The sequence below is a fragment of the Equus asinus genome, chromosome X (genome assembly GCF_041296235.1).
Source record: "Equus asinus isolate D_3611 breed Donkey chromosome X, EquAss-T2T_v2, whole genome shotgun sequence".
In the NCBI taxonomy this organism is placed as follows: Eukaryota; Metazoa; Chordata; class Mammalia; order Perissodactyla; family Equidae; genus Equus; species Equus asinus.
The window spans coordinates 107,418,432-107,438,776 of NC_091820.1; the positions used below are offsets into that span (position 1 = coordinate 107,418,432).

General features: G+C 39.0%; 1 protein-coding gene across 1 annotated transcript; it reads left to right on the plus strand.

The window, feature by feature from the left end:
- The first annotated feature begins 1,909 nt into the window (after positions 1–1,909).
- Positions 1,910–18,831, plus strand: LUZP4 (leucine zipper protein 4). Its single transcript, XM_070501782.1, is given in 5 exon segments — positions 1,910–2,090; positions 13,763–13,894; positions 15,277–15,395; positions 18,300–18,592; positions 18,594–18,831. Coding segments are annotated over 5 exon segments (963 nt in total).
- The last annotated feature ends 1,514 nt before the right edge of the window (positions 18,832–20,345 follow it).

Below are 20,345 nucleotides of genomic sequence, written 5' to 3' on the forward strand. Positions count from 1 at the left end.
GAGAGAGGGAGGGAGAGAGAGAGGTGTTTAGTCCCAATGACTTTACATCTATTCCTTCACAAATATTTATTGCATCCACAGGCTTACAATGCCACATACTTTTTGATGACTTCCCTAAAGCTGTGTCCATGACATCTCTTAAAAAAAAAGTAATTGTTGCTCTTATCATCTAAATATACGCCTCAGTAGATGCTATTTTTAAATGTTAGAGGAATCCTGTGTGTCACCGGTTCTTCAGAGGAAATAAAAATCAAATTAATAAATTTTAAGAGCTGAAAATTTGTTCAAGTTGTTAGGGAAATCACAAAATAAATGTCTGAAGAGATTTTAAAATGTAAAATATTTTATTATTTGTTGTATTTAAGTCATTACTTGGAACTAGGGACCTAAAGATTGATAAATAAACCTTTTTCACAAGGCATATACAGTTGTCTGAAGACAATAAATACACGCAAAATATTAATTTAAGTGCTATAATTGAGTCCGTCGACAAATACTGAGCTCCTTTCTGTGTTAGGCTCTGGGATACCGGTATCTACAAAATATCTGTGAGGCTTAATGGCGCAAATCCACCTAAGGGATAAAGAAAAAGTCATTTAAGACTTGAAAAATCAGGGAATAACTATAGAGGTGAGAAGGGTATTTTCTGGCAGAGGAAGCAGCACTACCAGCACACTCTGGAAAGTTCAAGTCATTCCATGTGGTGGGGTACTGAAAGGTAGGTCTGAAGAGATCAGCAGAGATTAGATTATGGAAGGACCTTTTTTTTAAAAAAAAAGATTTTATTTTTCCTTTTTCTCCCAAAGCCCCCCGGGACATAGTTGTGTATTTTTTAGTTGTGGGTCCTTTTAGTTGTGGCATGTGGGACTCCGCCTCAGCATGGCTCAATCAGCAGTGCCGTGTCTGCCCCAGGATCCGAACCAGCAAAACCCTGGACCGCCAAAGCGAAGGGCGCGAACTTAATCACGCAGTCAGCCCCCTCAGCCAACCCCCTGGAAGTACTTTTATGCGAAGAGTTTAGAGTATTTTTTTTTCTATCTTATTTAAACTAACTGCTAGATTTGTGGTAGCTCTGCAAATGTGAGAGAAGCAGAGAACTAGTGCATCACATGAAGAACGTAAGGTTTTTTCGCCAGGAATGCCAACAGCAAAGAAGAGAAATGCGTTCTTCTAAGAGCTATGAAAGGCAAGGGTCAAAAAGTTACAGAGAGTAAAAGTTGCGGCTGACTGAGAGATGGATGCACAGGAGAAGAGACGGTCTTTAGAAAAAGCGGGAAAGAAATGGGCGGGTCTTCTTTTTTTTTTTTTTTCTGTGAGCCAGGTTCCTTCTAGGAGACCTGGGAAGGGGTATATGCCAAGCTCCACCCCTTAGGCCTTAGCAACAGCGAAGGGAAAGCCTGTGATTGGAGGACGAGTTTAGCCGGCACCCCAGAGAGCAGTGAGAGGCTACATAAGAGCTTCGCTCGGCTGTGGTGCAGCAGTGAGGTGAAGCTGAGATGGCTTCGCCTTCCAACGTAACGTTTCCTGGAAGGATGCTGACAGACCCTAAAAGTAGGGGAAACATGGCCTTTCTAGATATGTCTCTAGGTATGTAGATCCCGGATCCCTGTCTCCACCCGTGTGGGCAGGCTGGCTTTGAGCGGGAGAGCTCGGCATTGGGCAGGCTCGAAAGGACACTGTGAGGCACACGGCCCTGGGCGGGTGGCTCCCCTCTCGCTCTGTGCCGCCCCAGCGGGATGAAGCCCTGTCTGGGCCCCGGCTCTCCTCTCTGCTCCCAGTCTCCTGTGCTTCTTAGGTGGGAAACTGGCCGAAACTGACAGAAATTGAGTGGGGAGTAAGGATTGCTGGAAGGGGGCAGGAGGGGGAAGTAAAAAGCCGGCTATCGCCATAGATTTTACTCTCCTGAGGAATGATACCAAGCTACCTGCCCCCCTCACACACAGGGGACCAAAAGCTCCGCCATCGGCCACATTCCCTCTTCACAGTCTGCAAGTTCCGGGGGCAGGAGGAGCAAGCCTTAGGGCTGGTTGGCAGGAGTGGTAGTCGGCAGCAACACCGGGCAAAGGGGTGGCGGATTTGCTTGCTTGCTTGTTGGTTGGCGCTGATTCCCGCTAGACTACTTTTCTCTCCGCTGGCGCCCTCTGGTCTTTTACCTCAGACTTCTGACGTGACGGACCACTCTGGAAATGCGGAGGGGGAGGGGAGAGGAAGGGGAGGAGCGAGGGCGGGTTTCACAAATGAGGGGGGAAGAAGCAGAGTGGGGAGGGTAGACTTGAAATGAAAGGGCATTCTTTGTCTTTTTATTCTTGAGTTGTCAGAGTTCTTTATATATTGTGGATACTAGACTCTTCTCAGGTATGATTTACAAATATTTTCCCCTATCTTGTGGATTGTCTTTTCACTTTCTTGATAGTGTCCTTTGAAGCACAAAAGTTTTAAATTTTGATGAAGTACAATTAATTTTTCTCTTTTATTATTTATGCTTTGGTATCATAGCTGAGAAATTATGTTTACTCCTATGTTTCTTTTTAAGAGTTTTCTAGTTTCAGCTTTTACACTTACATCTTTGATCCATTTTGAGTTAATTTTTTGCATATGGTGTGAGGTAGGATCCAACTTCGTTCTTTCGCATGTGGATATCCAGTTGTTTCAAATCATTTGTTGAAAAAACTGTTCTTTCCCCTATTGAATGGTCTTCTTGGTGGAATTGCTTTCCTAACTTCATTTTTAAATAGTTCATTGCTAGTGTATAGAAATATAACTTATTTTGGGGTATGGATCTTGTATCCTGGAACCTTGTTTAACTTGTTTGTTAGCTCTAATTTGTGTGTGTGCATCCTTAGGATTTTCCGTATACAAGATTATGGCATCCGAGAATGGAGATAGTTTTACTTCTTTGTTTCAAATCTGGTTGCCTTTTATTTCTTTTTCTTGACTAATTGCCCTGGCTAGAATTTCCAGTGAAATGTTAAATAGATGTGGTGAGAGTGGGCATCCTTATCTTAATCTTAGGGGAAAAGCTTTCAGTCTTTCACCATTAATCGTCATTTTAGTTGTCGGTTTTTTACAGATGCCTTTTATGAGGTTGAGGAAGTTACCTACCCTCCCCCCATACCTTGGAGGGGGAATGGCTGTGAATAGTACCTAAGACATTTTCTTGCTTTTGTTTTTGTTTTTTAAGGTGTTTTTAACAATCTATTTCATGACTAGTATCTGTAGGCTTTACTTTTCTAAGACGTAGTCCTTGTGGATTCCAGACTGTTGCTTACCTCCCACCCCCAGTTTCAACATGAGTTCCAAAATATTTTGTGGCATTAAAATGACTTTTTTCTTTTTGAGGAAGATTAGCCCTGAGCTAACATCTGCTGCCAATCCTCCTCTTTTTGCCGAGGAAGACTGGCCCTGAGTTAATATCTGTGCCCATCTTCCTCTACTTTCTATGTGGGATGCCTGCCACAGCATGGCTTGCCAAGTGGTGCCATGTCCTCATCCTGGATCTGAACTGGTGAACCCCGGGCCGCTGAGAAGCGGAATGTGTGAACTTAACCGATGTGCCACCAGGCTGGGCCCCCCAAAAATGACTTTTAAAAAATAATATTTGGTTGCTGGACAGGGCTGGCACTGTGGTGAGGCACTTGCCAAGGATGCAAAATTTCAGGAGGCACCAAAAATTCACGTAATGACGATAAATAAAATTTTACTGAAATAGTTTTAAAAATCAAATGGATAAACTACAGCCTTCTGGCTGGTCGCCTGTTTTTGTAAATAATTTTTTTCATAAATAAAGGAATTAGAGTGAGGCAAGTGAGGCAAGGTTGTACAAGTACAGGGTCTGATCTCATCCGTTTTTGTTGGTGATATTCTGTTCTTCAGGGATTTTTCTTGCATTGATTTTTATTTTTGAAAATATTATGTTAAATATTGTTTTTATCTCGAATACTGAGTTTTTTGGAGCCTCCTTAAATTTTATGCCTGTGGTGCATAGCTCACTTGCCTTACTCTAGGTCCTGCCCTGTTACTGGGACCCTGAATAGGGGATAATCCCAGAACTGAGGGGAATTTATAGCACAGAGGTAAAACCTAATGCTTCCTGCACTTTTCTTTGTGTGGATTTCACTGATCGGTGTTTTTTTTAGCAGGTGCTTATAGAGGTAAAAATATAAACTGATAGGGGCCGGTCTGGTGGCACAGTGATTGGGTTTGCACATTCCGCTTCGGCGGCCCAGGGTTCGTTGGTTCGGATCCCGGGTGTGGACATGGCATGGCTTGGCAAAAACCATGCTGTGGTAGGAGTCCCACATATAAAGTAGAGGAAGATGGGCACGGATGTTAGCTCAGGGCCAGGCTTCCTCAGCAAAAAGAGGAGGATTGGCAGTAGTTAGCTCAGGGCTAATCTTGCTCAGGAAAAAAAAAAAAATATATATATATATATATATATATATGTAAACTGATAAAGAGCTAAAGCAATCAGTTTCTCTCAAAATTCAGAGAAATAGGGGCCACAGTTGCAGAGTGGCCTGGTCCCAAAAATTTAGTGGTTGTGTGACCTTGTGCAGGTTGCTTTACCTTTTGGAGCCTGAGTTTCCTCAGTTGAGTAGTATCTGCCTCATAGAGTTGTTGAGGATTGCATGAGATAATGCAGATAATGTGCACAAAGTACCATGCCCGACATGGAAAAAGTTGAGTAAATGTTTGCCATATGTCCTTCAGAAAGTGGGCCTGGGGGCTGGCCCGATGGCTTAGTGGTTAGGTTCGCGTGCTCCGCTGCAGCAGCCCAGGGTTTCACCGGTTCGGATCCTGGGCGTGGACATGGCACTGCTCATCTGGCCATGCTGAGGCAGCGTCCCACATGCCACAACTAGAAGGACCCACAACTAAAAATACACAACTGTGTACCAGGGGGCTTTGGGGAGAAAAAGGGAAAAAAAATCTTTAAAAAAAATTAAAAAATAAAGTTATTCTATTAAAAAAGAAAGTGGGCCTAAAGCTTCACTTTTGGGAAGCTAGCAATTTGGCAAGTTGGAGTCGACATCTCCTCTCGCTCTGGATGTGGCTATCGAACTTTAGAGATGTAGCAGACTTGCGAGAGATGAAAAGGCATCCGGTGGAAAGGCGGGGTTTAAACAGTAGGTAATGTCAAGCTCCGGAGACTGAGGGGCGTGGTTGTTTGGTGAAACTTGGACAATAGCAGATTCAAGGGATTTCGGAGGCACTGTCATTTAAGTAGATGATTACAGCTAGGAGGATATTGGAGAGTCTGGTTTGGAAAAGACTGGCTCAAATCATAGTAGAAAGGCTGAGGAAAGATGTTGAATTGAATGTGGTAAGTTAGTAGGAGGTTGTACGTGAGAGTAAAATCTGGTAATCATAGAGTTGCAAAGATCTTAGGAGGTCACTGTTTCATGCTCTTAAACGTTGGTTCTCCCTATCCATGTTTATACCATTTCAGACAAATGAGAGTCCAGGTTTGGATCTTTTCAGGAGGAACAGGCGAAACTTTCAATAAGTCCTTAAAGGCTCTTGCAGTTTGAAGCCAAGAAAAACACATCATAAAGAGCAAATACGTGTTGTTTCTATGAGTTGATGAAAAACCCATACTTTTCCAATAAATTTCTCCATGTTTTTATTAAAGCGAAAATAATATTTTTAATAATACACATCTTTGTCTTTGGATAACAACACATATGCATTAGAAAAGCAATTTTATATTATTTATATATTACACATAATTTTATATTATTTACATACTTTTATATTATATAAATATTTACATCGAATGCAAGGATATTACTTGCATTGTAATAAGATGTACTAAAACAGGAAAAGGCTCTACAAATTTATTTTTTCTTCTTATCCTTAGTAAACATTCCCAAAAGGTAGTAGCTTCTTTTTTTTAGAAATAAAAGGCAAAAATAAGCCCAAAATTGGAACTGGCAACAGCAAAAACTTAATGGGAACTGCACTTCCCTGTTCATCACTTCTATGTAAAGGAGACTGAGGCAAAAGTTCTGTACTTTGAAAGACAGGAACCCTTTCTGCTTGCTAGATGTATTGGTTCATAGAGCCGTAAATATTTATAAAGCATCCACTCTGCATTAAGCACTGTGCTAGGCACTTCGTATGCTGATAAATAGACAACAGCCTCTCCTAAAGTAGCTCATAATCTAGTTGGAGAGGTAGCTAGTAAATACGTGCAATTGCAGATGTTAGCTAGGGCTAATCTTCCTCAAGCAAAAAGAGGAGGATTGGCAACACATGTTATCTCTGGCCGAATCTTTCTCAGAGAAAAAAATACGTGCAATTATATGTCGTTTTAAGTGTTCTGGAAGTGTGTGTGGTGAGAGCCTCTCAGAAATTGAGAGGAACCTAAGTCATATTTTCTGAGGTTTCTACTATTTTATGTTTTTTTCTTTTTGAGGAAGATTAGCCCTGAGCTAACATCTGCTGCCAATCCTCCTCTTTTTGCTGAGGAAGACTGTCCCTGAGCTAACATCTATGCCCATCTTCCTCTACTTTATATGTGGGATGCCTACCACAGCATGGTGTGCCAAGAGGTGCCATGGCCGCACCCGGGATCCGAACTGGTGAACCCCAGGCCACCAAAGCAGAACGTGCGCACTTAACCGCTGTGCCACTGGGCCGGCCCCTATTTTATGTATTTAAAAAATGACAAAACAGTGTTTTCAAAAGTTGGAGTGTGTTTTAAATATTTCTAAGTAATAAAATGCATTTCAACACATTTTAAAATATAAGGCAATATAATCATGCTTTTCACAAGAAAATTAATCATATAGTTTATATAAAAATGTAATTATTCGTATGGTACCTCAAGCAGAGTGATCTATTTTAAACTGCATGAGGAATGTTGTCTTTCTTCAATTCCGACAGTATATTTTCTGAGACTAAGTATATCTTACTTAGGTTAAGAATTCAAATTTGAGGTTCTTTGGTGAGGCCTGGACCAAATGATTCTCCTAAGTGTTCTCCAGATGGATTCAGTGGCGAATATCATTACAGAGAGCAGCGTGAGCAAAGCAGCTTGTCTCTGTGATGATATATCCTGAGAACTAAGGAAAAAGGACATGAGAATCTGGGAACAGGTTGATTGTTATATTAAGAACGCCTTCTTCATAACCTCATAGACTATGTTGAAAGAGTCCTTCCACATCTTACCCAGATTCAAAAGCATTTTTCTCTTCCCTTTAGAGAGGCTGAGCAGCAGTTGGATTTCATCTCTAAACCATAGCGAATGAGATCTCTGATTGCTAGCTGTATGTATTATTGTACAATTCCATTGCAATGCAACAAATCAAATGGTGGTCTCTGGAATTACAAAGTCCAGGGGTGAAAACTGTGTATGACTTCACTTAAAAAAAACCCTGCAACACGTTCCAAGGGTGTAAATAATTGAAACTTTAAAGAAGTAATTCAGTTTTTAAATAAGTTTGTAAATAACCATTGTGTTTGAAAAATCGAGACCTCTGGTCTTTCTTAGGGTTGTTTTCTGCTTTGAAACCATCTGTTAATCCTGACCTACTTAACCTACAGCTGTATACTTACAGGAAAAAAAACCACAAAATAGAGAAATGAAGTACTTTTCACGGGCCACATGCATTCACATGAGAAAATTTTTTAGTGTTAATAACTATTAAATGCCAATTCAGTTAAATTATTTATTAAACATTCACTGTGTATCTAAGAGAATTTCTATGAAGCACAAATATTTCTTACACTACAGAGTTTTTTTCTTAAATTTTCTAATCTTATTAATAGAATTTTAGAGCTGGAAGGGACTATAGAGACTGTCTTGTTACCGAACAGTCAAATAGGTAAACCACTTATGAAAAGAAGTAAAGGAATGTCATTGCTAAATTCCTTGATACTTTGACTTAGGCCATACCTGAGATCTTTTTTGAGTCTCGTGGTACATTTTTATGTTAGAGGAATAGATATCTTTCCCTAATGCCATTTTTTCAATTATATTTCAATTTGAATATTTATGAATTTAATATGAAATATTTATTAAGTCCCAAATTCTAAGTTTATTTCTGGAAAATCTAGCATAGCATGGATGTTCAAGATTATATAACTGAAGCATACTTCTTTTCTCTCTTTTGAATCTGAAGAACCTTCAAGATTAAAATTTCTTACACTCTTGACTTTCATCACAGTTGGTATTTTAAATACTGATGTCTGAACCCTACATTAGTTTAGATAAGTGCTGTGCCGTACAGGCTTCTCCTGAGGTGGCACCATATCAGGTTTTAAGGGCAAAGAGAAATGGAATAGTCAACATTTGGCCAGAGGTGAGATAAAAGACCTGTATCATACAAAGCTTTTTTACTTTATTGAGAGGCATGCAGAAGTTGATTTGGAAAATGACAAACGTAGTTGCTTTTAAAGATTGAGTGTTATATTAAATGAACTCATCATTCATGTTTTCTTTGACTATCCTCCTTTTGTGGTCTAGGCATCTTTACAGTTTTTGCTAAAACACGTTCCTTCTAAAATGAGGACTTAGTTTCTAAAGATAACCAAATGAAATGAAAATTGTTAGATAACAGAAAAGATGGTAGTTTCCTTTCAAAAGATAGTTTCCTCTCAAATAGGTGTGCAGTGATAATGTAAATTCCCCATTATTTAAAAAGCACTGATCAATTTCCTGATTTCATGTGATACCTAGCATATTGCGAAGCACGTAGAATCCTCTCAGTGAGTGCTTGTTACCTGGTAGATTGACATGGCACTGTGCTGGAGATCACGTGGGATTCTCCCCTCACCCCCGTCCATAATCCTCATTACTTGTGTCTTAGCTCCTGACACTCAAGGCTTTTTATCATCTACCTTATCCATCTAACCTTTCCCCCGTAACTCTCCGGCACTAATCTTCCATTCTAGCCAAATTGATCCTCTTCCTGAAAATACCGTATTAATTCCTGCTCCAAGTCTTTTCTCATGTTGTTTCTCTTTCTTGGAGTGCCCAGATCTTTCCCCTCATTCAAGTGCAATCAATCTTACCCACCTTTGCCACAAGGATTTTGTAGCTGTTCCAGTACACAGTAGTCTGTCTTCTCTCTGCAATTCTGGAGCTTTTAGTTTCTATGTTATTCGGTTGATACTTAATCACATACAGGCAAGTCCCAGCTGGCAAATGTGTTGCTGTGTTCCAATACCTCATTTGTATGCCAGCTGTTGGATGCATAAAGAATTTCCTCTGTAGAAACAATATAAAGGGTAAATGGGTTTCTAGGGCAATGCACAAGTCTATTTGGTGCACTGATATTTGGATTGCAACAACCATTTATAATAATATTTTATACAATAATATATTTCGGGGTCAAACTGAGAATTCTAGGAAGTCGTCTCCCCTGCTATAGTTTAAGAACATCTCTCTGTGGGTTCCTCCTCCTCCTCAATTTGGCCTCATTTCTTTGGTGACCTGGGGAGGTCTTTGATAACTGGTGGTTCGGTGAGAATACTGTGAGTTGTGGGGTAAGAGCTTTGTGCTTGCAAGGGGATGAGTAGAAGAGAATGAGGCTGCGGAGGCCCCTGCAGTCAATGTTTCCATTCGATCTGAGGTGGATAGGGAGAGGACTTCTTGTTCTTCTTGTACTTTTTCCCTGATACCACCCTAGTGTAACCTTTTCTGTCTTCATGCTTGGAATATTGCAATCCCTCTGCTTACCCCAAAATAACTAGTCTTTCTTTTTGTAGTCTCACTCTATTCTGCAATCACAAATTGAGATTTTCCCAAACCATCGGTTTCATAATCTCACTCCTGTGCTCTTTGAAGATTCTCCATTGCTCAGAACAGTTCTTTGCAATTTTGGCTAACCATCAGAGTTACTTGGAGGACTTCTGAAAAAACACAAATACTTGAGTCCCTCTCCAGTCTTACTGAGTCATAAACTTGGATAGGGTTTCTGTATTTTAAAATAAATCTCCCCAGGTAATTCTGATGCACAGCCGGGGGAGAAAACCACTGACCATAGAATAGCATTTGATAATCTTAGCATGACTTTCAAAACTCTTCATGTTCAGGAGATTTATGTTTTAATCCCAGTTCTGCCATTAGCTAACCTTGGGTGTATTACTTCCTCCGGGCCTTAGTTTCCTCATTTGTAAAATGAGGGATTGGTGCTTTCCTGCTTCATGATTCCATTCCAGATTTAAGGTGATTCTAGGCCTCTTTCTACCTTTACATTTTAGTTAATGCTATATTTTAGTCGTATTTCAGGAAAGCTGATTTAGGAGACAGTTTAAATGAAACAAATGGGTGAGTGATCACTTTCAAGTCTAAAATGTACCCATGACATCCTTTTCATCTTTTAAACAATTTCATTTACGTGTGTTACAGGCCGTCAGGACAAATTCCTGCTGTCTGCTGTACCTTGTTTCTCTGCACTCCACTTTGGTGTGCTTATCTTCCCTTGCACTAGTGATCCCTTTGACGTGAAATTCAGTTGTGGGATAAACATAACAAAAATGGAAAAACACCAAGGAGAAAATTGAATTTCCTGTTAGTTAAATGAATTTTATATAGCAGTTGAAAGTGTCGTCATTAAATCTGAACCCTTAATACAGGGCTGCTGATATTTTAGAGAAGCCAGTACTATCCCTTATGAGTCTAAATTGGGTGAAAGCAGCAACCATTTTCAAGAAAACTTAAATGTCAACACCATAACAAAATCTTTGTAGTCTAGGGTAATGAACAACCTCAGAGAAAGGCTAAATAAGTGGGAAAATAATGTATTGTTGACCCAGAGAGTTTCTTTATTGTAGATTTGCTTGGATACCGGAGTATATTTCTGCCTTCTCTTCTAGAACAATTACCGTGAGTCCAAATATCTTGGTGCTGTTGGCTAGGTAGCAGATATGAGACTTATACCCATTTGTTGAATGTGAACTATGACAGTCAATCTCTGTAAAGCCTATTTGGGAATGACATTTTTTTTTAAAGATTTTATTTTTCCTTTTTCTCCCCAGAGCCCCCTGGTACATAGTTGTGTATTTTTTTAGTTGTGGGTCCTTCCAGTTGTGGCACGTGGGATGCCACCTCAGCGTGGCCTGATGAGCAGTGCCATGTCCGCACACAGGATTCAAACCGCTGAAACCCCGGGCCGCCGAAGCAGAGCACGCGAACTTAACCACTTGGCCACGGGGCAGGCCCCGGGAATGACATTTTTATAAAAAGCTCATCTTGTATGGAACGTACAACATTTTGCTTTCTGTAATACTACCGCTATTTGCTATTCTTTGGCTCATCTTTGTTCATTCATAGTACTAGGGAGGTACATGATATTTGGATTGGGTTAGAGCGAGACGGGAAAATGATTCCAATCAGTAATATGTTCAAAAGGAAAGGATTAAAAAAAATCCTGTGGGATTAATGTGGCACTGTCAAGATGACACTAAGATTGAAGTCTTTATACTGTTATGTGTAAGCTAAAAAATAAGCCAAGAAGGATTTGATTATGGGGGAAGAGGACTCTAGGTATTTCTGGAGCCATTTTATATATTTCACTCATGAGTTTAAAAGGATTATGTGAGTTGCAGCGTGGTTTGATTGAAAGTTCAAGTGACTTAAGTCCTGTTGGGCAAATGAGGCCACTAACAGGATTTAAAGCCATGCCATAGCTTTCCTGTGTAGCACTATATGCTGTGCCTAATAATGGTGGCATACCAAATCTTAGGATGAAGAAATCAAGAGGACAGGGCAAAGTGGGTGTTTGGATACTGGCTTAGAGGTTGCTGTTATACTACTTAAATGCTAAACTTGATTTCGTGCAATTAATTTCAAATAGAATGGAAAGGAAACTGCTATTTTAATAGGAATACCATATTCAAATGAATGGTCACTAGCCTGGGTGCTGCTGTCCTAATTCTTGGGATAGCTGAGCTTTTGAAGGAGAATGTGTAAGGTAGTGGTAAGACTCTTGGACTTAGAATCTGTCCCAGCTTGTTATCATCTTGATTTTGTGCCCTTGAGTAAGTCCCATAATCTTCCTAAGGCTGTCTCCTTCTTTATAAAGTGAGGATAATCTCTGCTCAGCTGTAAGGGTCGGGGCACAGGACCTGGCATTTATTATCTCATTTACTGAGTGTCTCATATATGCCAGGTACTGTGCCAAGAGCTTTCATGTGGAAGTGCTTTGTGAACTTTAAAGTACTATTCGATTTAAAGGTGTTATTATTAACCTACTTAGTTTATCCATTCAGCCATCCCTGTCATAAAGCATTAGATAAATATTTCTCAACTGTGGCTGTAGGTCTGCATGAGCCTCAATAAATTTTCTATTTTATTTAATCCTTAAGTGATTTGAAGATAGAGCTTGCCATTATTTTTGGTGACTCTGAGAACAGGAAAAATTAAAAGCCACTGCAAATTGTGTATGAGTGCCACAAGACGCAGACTGGTCCCAGAGCACCCCACCGTATCATTGTGAAAGGTACCAGCTCAGGAAGGAGCTTGCTCTTCACTTTTTCCTCTCCAAAGTTTTGCTCCCCTCTTTAGGAAGTCTCCCTTCTCACTGGGTCTCTGTTTCAGAGCTGATGGTGGGGGAGGGGTTGGAGATTAAGAAACTCTTCCTGTGGTGTCTTGTAAGATGCTCTGTTAGTGCACTCCCTTATACTGTAATGAAAAAAAAAATCTGTACAAATCTCTGTACAGAATGTAGAATACGGGGGAAACAACAGAGAAAAAATTGAGAAGAAAAGGGAATACATAAAGAATATAAAGAACAGAAAATTAAAGACTATGTCTGTGGGAGATGTTACAACCAATGGCTGCCGAGAGGCAGACAGAACAAAGGCTTAAAATGGGATTGTCAAGAAATGATACTCAATTGATTGCTGAGCTTTACCCTGCCTTTGGAGATGCCAGCCATTTCAAAGGAAATCAGAATCAGATTTTTGGAAACCTGAGGCAGGACTAGTACCAAGCAAAATAATAAAGGAGTGGTTAATCTTTGGTGTTCAACTGCATCCTCTTTTAGACCCTTCTCAGCTCCCCATCTTTCTTCTAATATCTCTAGCTCCTTCCAAATGCCTAACTTGTGCTTACTTCCAAAGATACCTTGACCTAAGTAAGCTTTCATTCACTGATAGAGCAGCCAACCTTTAAACCTTTCCATCCCAGATACTATGAGAGAGATTTTGGAGTAGGTTGTACCTATCTCTCATTCTTCAAATCATGCCATGTGAGTGCTCTCTACATAAGTGCATAAGAACATGCCTGACTACAAAGTCAAGTCTGATTGCTTCCTGCTACCACACTGATCTTGGTTCCTTGCTTGTTTGGTATCTCTTGTGAATATCCTTCACCATTGTTTCCTTTCTTGCTTTTGAGGAGAATAAATGCAACTCATTGTCTAGCATTTACTTACATTTAATCATGGATGACACTATTGCTCTGTATTTCTCTGAAACTAAAATAATATTTAGTAAAATAAGTTATTTAAATGATTTTCCCCTTAAGCTACTTTACTTTGAGTATATTTTATTTTTGCATAAATCGTTACTATAAATTTAACAGGAATTTTTCTCTTTGTTGTTCCAGGAAACTAACCCAAAAATGTCTGTATTGTTTGATCTTTGTTATGGTTTCAAAATTTCATTATTATAGTGTCATCATTTCTCAGGGTTATTAATTTTTAAAATTTCCTGAAACATGATAAGGTAGAATATAGATTATTCACTTGAGATGCACTGTTGTAATTCAGCTTTTTCCATTGTCTTCATTTTTATGTGTTTTCTAATACAGATGCCATTATAATGCTTAGAAAGATAGGAAATACAAGCACTGAAGAAGGAGGGAATGAAACACAGAACTGTGGAAAAATGCACTCAGTTTCAAGAGGGCGATCAAATGCTCCTGGGCATCACCGGGAGAAAGGTAAAGTATACTAAAAATCGCAATGTGGTAAAAAGAGTAACTAGGTAAGTAAATTCGCAAACTTGGGATGTGTTCTAAAGTTCCATTATGTTGCTAGTTTTATTTTTCTTGGAAACACAGGCACACAGAGTTGGTAAGAATTTATGCCATAACAAATGAAAACTTTTTTTAAAAATTTATATGAGTTACTTCCTTAAGGGAGGGCAGGATGAGAATGAGAAATGTTTTGTACTTCTTCACAAGCCTGGCTGATTAGTTCAATTCTACTTTTAGGAGGCAACACAGGAAGGTTAAAGGCATGGTTAATAATCTGGGCACCATGACATCTATATTTTTTTTTTTAAAGATTTTATTTTTTCCTTTTTCTCCCCAAAGCCCCCCCGGTACATAGTTGTATATTCTTCGTTGTGGGTCCTTCTAGTTGTGGCATGTGGGATGCCGCCTCAGCGTGGTTTGATGAGCAGTGTCATGTCCGCGCCCAGGATTCGAACCAACGAAACACTGGGCCGCCTGCAGTGGAGCACGCGAACTTAACCACTCGGCCACGGGGCCAGCCCCATGACATCTATATTTTGATGAAATGAATGCTGAGGGCAAAGAGAGTGCAGAAGAACATGAAGAAAGTTTTTTGTATCCCTAATCTCATTGGTCAGTGGAGCGTGCATAGTTTAATATGAATGCACTGCAGATTGCCATAGTAGAGAAGTCTTTTCAACAATTAAGGATCTCCATAGTCTAGTCAGCAGGTTGGCATCATCTTGCCATTGTGGTTCCTCTAAGCTCCTGACAGTTACCTACTCAGCTTCACTATAGTCCTTGTTTGAATCCTTCGGTGGTTTAGCAGGTTCTGAGAAAAGGAGTGATAGTCGTTGTTAATAAGGCCAGAGCTACTACGAATGGTGAGGTGGCCCATTCTCATGGTTCTAACTAAACATAAAATTGAATTTTGTGAGCCTTTTGGAGATCCATATTCTTTGATCGTTTCTTAAGCTGTCTTTACTCCCAAAGCAAAGCATATGATTGAGGCAAATATTCACATGATTAATACAAAGCAGACAGTTTCTCTCCATCTCTCCTTTTTCTATTAGAGTATTCTTTCAATTAATTTCAGATAATGTACCCCAACTTTGGTGGTGTATGAAAGCAACTTTGAGGTATTGTATACAGAGAAAACTACCATATTAAGGTATGCAAATAGAAACAGTATGGCAAAGACTGTTCTGGAATTCAGTGAGACTCTCGGACAATATCAGATTAATGAAATAACAAAAGTGTTGCAAAACACAGTGCATAGCTTTAAAACAAAGAGATCACAGATAATACTTCTGAAAGATATGTTGAATGTACTGACTGAAAATACAGAAAATAATTATTTTTCAAAGAATGTTCAGAATTCAGAAATGATATTGAAGAAAGAAATCATGGTAAAAAACCATACCAAGAATCTTCTGGATTCAAGTCTGGACAAAGCCCTTTAAACAGGCAGCCTTTAATTAAGCAGGTAAGTAAATGCCAAGAATTAACCAATATAAAAAGTCCTAAATTTAATTAATATATTTCTTAATATTAAGGATTATTTTAAATTCTGTTGAGGGCAGGGATTGTTTCTTAGTATTCCCCCATGGTTCCTTGAACATAATTTGAGTTCAATAATTGTTAATTGATTTTTCCCCTGTAACTGTTTTAATAAACATTTAATTTTTGCTATTTTCAATCGTCACTAGAAATTTTGAATTTATAAAATGCCAAAATAGATTATTGGTTTCATGATTTGTCCTGTATAATCATTCTCATTTTTGTCCTTATATGGAATCTATGATCTTAAGTGATAGTATAGAAACAGTTTTTGTAGCATTGTGAATGAATTGTAAAAACTAGAAGTCAGATGACATAGGATATGAAATACACTCTGGAACCAACAGGTGGGACATACTATAGTTGTACGAATCCATCACCTCTAAACTTGTACAGGTGAGCCAGTCACTGGACAGGAATTTGAGACGTGCTCATTTCCAGATTCATAAGCTATCATTGCTGCTACTGTTTCAGCTTGGCCTATAAACTGATTCATCTTAAGGTGTTATGTGCTCATTTAGTAAAAAATGGTGGTTCTGGGAGCTTAAACCAGTTTTGCCAAGTTATGTAAATGCAGATTTTTTTTGGAAGGGAACATGTTGTATTTTCAAATATTTAGAGAATTAATTTAAATTGATTTAGCAAATATCGATTGAACGTCTATTCTATGCAGGCACCATGCAAAGCACTAGAACAGCTCTGCCTCAAATATTATATGTTGTGATGGGAGAGAAAGATAAGAAAGAAATTTTATGCCAGGCAGGTTGCAATACATGTTCTAATAGGGTATAAGTTATATGTTGTGGGGATACAGTAATTCATTCTGAGTAGGGGGACTTGAGAAAATTTGATGGAGGAGATGACATTTAATCTGTAGAGTGAGGAGGTTTTTGATAAAGTTTTGAAATAAGGACATGAGGTTATGTCTGCTACAGTCTGAGATCCATAAATGAATTGAGAATATTGTAAAGTAGTATTTTCAAACTGAAAATATCTTTCTCTCTCATACTTTTGAAACTTTGGAGACTGTTGTTAGAGCAGAATTCACCAGAAAAAGATACTCTAGTAGAGAAATATATTAAAATTTAAGCATAATTATTTCACCAATAAATTGATTAACAATTACAATTTTCAATCATGCTTTGAAATTCTAATAAGCTAGTTTTGTACTTCATAAGATGTAATCTTTTTTTTTTTTTTTCTGAGGAAGATTTGTCCTGAGCTAACATCTGTGTCAGTCTTCCTCAATTTTGTATGTGGGTCACCACTACAGCATGGCTGCCAACAAGTGGTGTAGGTCAGTGCCCAGGAACCAAATCTGGGCCACCAAAGAGGAGCACGCCAAACTTAACCAGTAGACCACAGGCCCAGCCCCCCTCACAAGATTTAATCTTAATATCAGTAGAATACAATTGTATTTATTCAACACAATTATTTTTGATAGACAATTTCTGTTGTTTATAAGGAAATAAAACTAACATGTATTTTGTTTTCTAAAGGTAGAAATCTGTAGTATCCAAGTTGCTGAAAATATTTCGTATATAAACATTTGCAAAAGTCTACAAGCTCCTTTGGAAAGGTACTTGGGGGCACATGAGTCTTTAGGAGATGAGTCTCAATCCTTTCTGCTCCCTCACTGTGCTCCCAACACTAGTCACTTAGAAAAGAGAAGAGGTACATGTGCCTTCCACCCCATCTTCTTATTTGTGTTTACAGTAGAAAAGCTGGAGAGTGACTGTGGTTTTTTGCTTTAGCAAAGCAACAGATTTGTCATATTTATTTGACTAAAGTTTTATGTGAAGAATATTCTTTATGCCAGTATCTCCCCTGCCTTTTAACAGCTGCTTCCAGCTGCTGGTAGAGTTATACTAGAAAGTCGCAACGCCAGATCTAGGGCAGATTTTGTTTGCCAGGCAATATTTACTAGTAGAAAGCTTGATTTCTCAGCACGGTTCATATGACTTTATCCTCTTACATTTATGTAGCATCAGAGAGATTTGTCAAAGTTTTCATTATTTCCATTTGGCTGATTCACTCCACTGCTCTTTTGGTTTGAAAATTGAAAAGGTAGAAAGACTGTGTGGTTGCCAGACTAATTTACATGAACAGTATTAAGCCAACCATCTGCTTTCTTTATAGCTACCTTTCCTCTCACTTGTTTTTACCTTTCTCTCTAGAATTAAGTATTACTTTATATTGAAGAGAGAGTTTCTTTTTAATGATCCTGAGCAGGTGTAGAATAAATAGTATGATTTTGAACACTTTCCTTTGGTTCTAAGGATTTGTGCTACAAAATTTTGTTAAATATTTGTCTTTCCTCAAGTATAAAGTTACAGAATCTATTGTTTCTTCAGGTAAAACATAGATCCAGAAAATGGTAGGTAGAACATGACCTTGGAATAAATTCAAGTACACACAAAGCAAGTAATTTTCCATATTTAAAACTTTATTAAAGTTTTATATGCATAAAATTCTTTGTGCCAATGACATGAAACATCAGAGCTTTCAGCAAATTAGTTCTGAAAACTGTTTAGCCTATAAAAGTAGGAGCAGTGCACATATAAAAAGTAGAGGAAGATGGGCACAGATGTTAGCTCAGGGCCAGTCTTCCTCAGCAAAAAAAAAGAGAGAGAGAGAGAGAGAGGAGGATTGGCAGCAAATGTTAGCTGTTAGCTCAGGGCTAATCTTCCTCAAAAAGAAAAAAGTAGGGGCAGTGGAATTCTAAAAAAATAGTTGCCTTTAGAAATGCTCTTGACAAAATCTCATTATGACTTAATGAAGTTATGGGGTATATGTCTCATTCGTTTTGCAAAATTGCGGTTCTTTGCAGGAGAAGTGCAATGACCAGTCTAAGACCCAAGCAGAGAGGAATGGAGGCCAATCAGAGGAGAAAAGATCTCAAGACCAACTGGAAGAAAATCAACACCATTCAGAGAGATCTCAGGGCCACTCAGAGAGATCTCATTGTCAATCTAAGAGGTCTCAAGGGCAATTAGAGAGATCTTATGGCCAATCAGAGAGATTTCATGGCCAATCAGAGAGATCTCGTGGCCACACAGAAAGATCTCGTGGCCAATCAGGGAGATTTCATGTTCGATCAGAGAGATCGCATGACCAATTAGAGAGATCTTGTGGCCATTCAGAGAGATTTCATGGTCACTCAGGGAGATCTCATGACCACTCAAAGAGATCTCATGTCCTATCAGAGAGATCTTATAGCCAATCAGGGAGATCTCATGGTCAGTCAGAGAGATCTCATGGCCAATCAGGGAGATATCGAAGATACTCACCAGCAGGAAGATTCAGAGCATCACCCCAAAAGGAGTCTGAATTTGAGAGGTAAAAACATAATGAATACTTAATCATTAGTACGATGTGTTGAGTGATGTGGAAATGTAAAGGCATGCTTTATATATCTATATTTTAATGGCTAAATATGTATTTGTTGTAACAGACATTGTATTGGGACAAAGATATTAATGAATGGAGGTGGTATATACATGGCATTAATATTCTTTCAACTTGCTGATGTTCTCTAGCTATCATCTAGTTTCCCAATGTGCCCTAATTAAATTGTTCCATCTAGGTTGGCTTTCCCTGGCAAAGCCCCATGTCCTCAGTCTTTCCTAGGGCCTTCCACACAATAAAACATATTGACTCAGTGTCCCATTCCCTTTGAAACTGACAACCTGCTAGGCTAGCTAATCTAACAACAAACTGCTAGATTGATAATATATAATCTTTGATAATGAATTTCTGTGTTTCCCTTCTCTATCTCCTTCCTAAAGAGTCTTCAGAGACTCCTCAGCAGATAAATGATAGGTGTATCTTTGGACAGCTGAGCTTTTCTGCTTTCCTTAAATCATACCATAGGAGAGGATGCTATTCTAGGTATAGGTGCAAACCTAATGTTCCGAATATAGTTGCCTTATAAAACTATTAGGCCAGGTCTGTGTGTTCTAGCAAAAGAACCAGAGAAATTTAATAGTATTGCAGATTGAGTTTTAAAAACCTTAAAACATTTTTACTGTGATTGGTTAGGGAATTGAGTAAAAATTTATTCTTAGTGACGACGAAAATAATCCATATCCAATCTATAAATGAAAATTTGGGTGAGTTTATTCTGAGCTTAAATCTGAGGATTATAACCCGGGAGAGTCTTTTCACAAAGGAACAGAGCACTCCAAAGAGGTGGGGGGGTATACAGGGTTGTTATATACCCTCAAAGAGGATGTTTCACATATGATTGGAATGTCCCTTTTACAATAGTCGCGAGACTACTCTGTCGGCACAGCGATTGATGGAAATAGCAGGTAGGTCTTCTGTCTCAGTGAACACAGCAGGGTGGCAGTCTCTTGTCTCCAGCTGGGTGGTCACAGGTGAGCTGGAAGGTGAGTGCAGCAATCAGTTCCTAGCCTAAGGAAAAATGCTAATGTCGGGGGGAAGTTGCATCTTTATCACAAGGGCCTTTGTTCTGGCCATAGGAAATGTCTAAGCAGATATGCAATGCGTGCTCAATAGCCAGTCAGGCCCTTTTGGAGGAAAACAAAGAGAAGTCAGGCCGAATTAGGTTTATACCAAATGGCTTCCTCATATACTCCAATATATCCTATTGCTTGCCATTTTTATTTGTCATTTCCCCCTTTTGATCTCTAATCTTTCGATAGAAAGCATTTATGATCAAATATTGTCCCTTGGCGCCAGGGTGGTTGCTGCCTGCCCTGGGTCCATCATGTCCCTCGGTGCTAGGCTTTTATCTTATTTATTTGCCTAGTCGTCCACGTTGGGGGGAAATAGTGGACAAGCATGGAAGTATATTTATTAACAGAGGAAGCATTTCATATGTTATGTAATTAATTTAGATTGTTGCACAAAC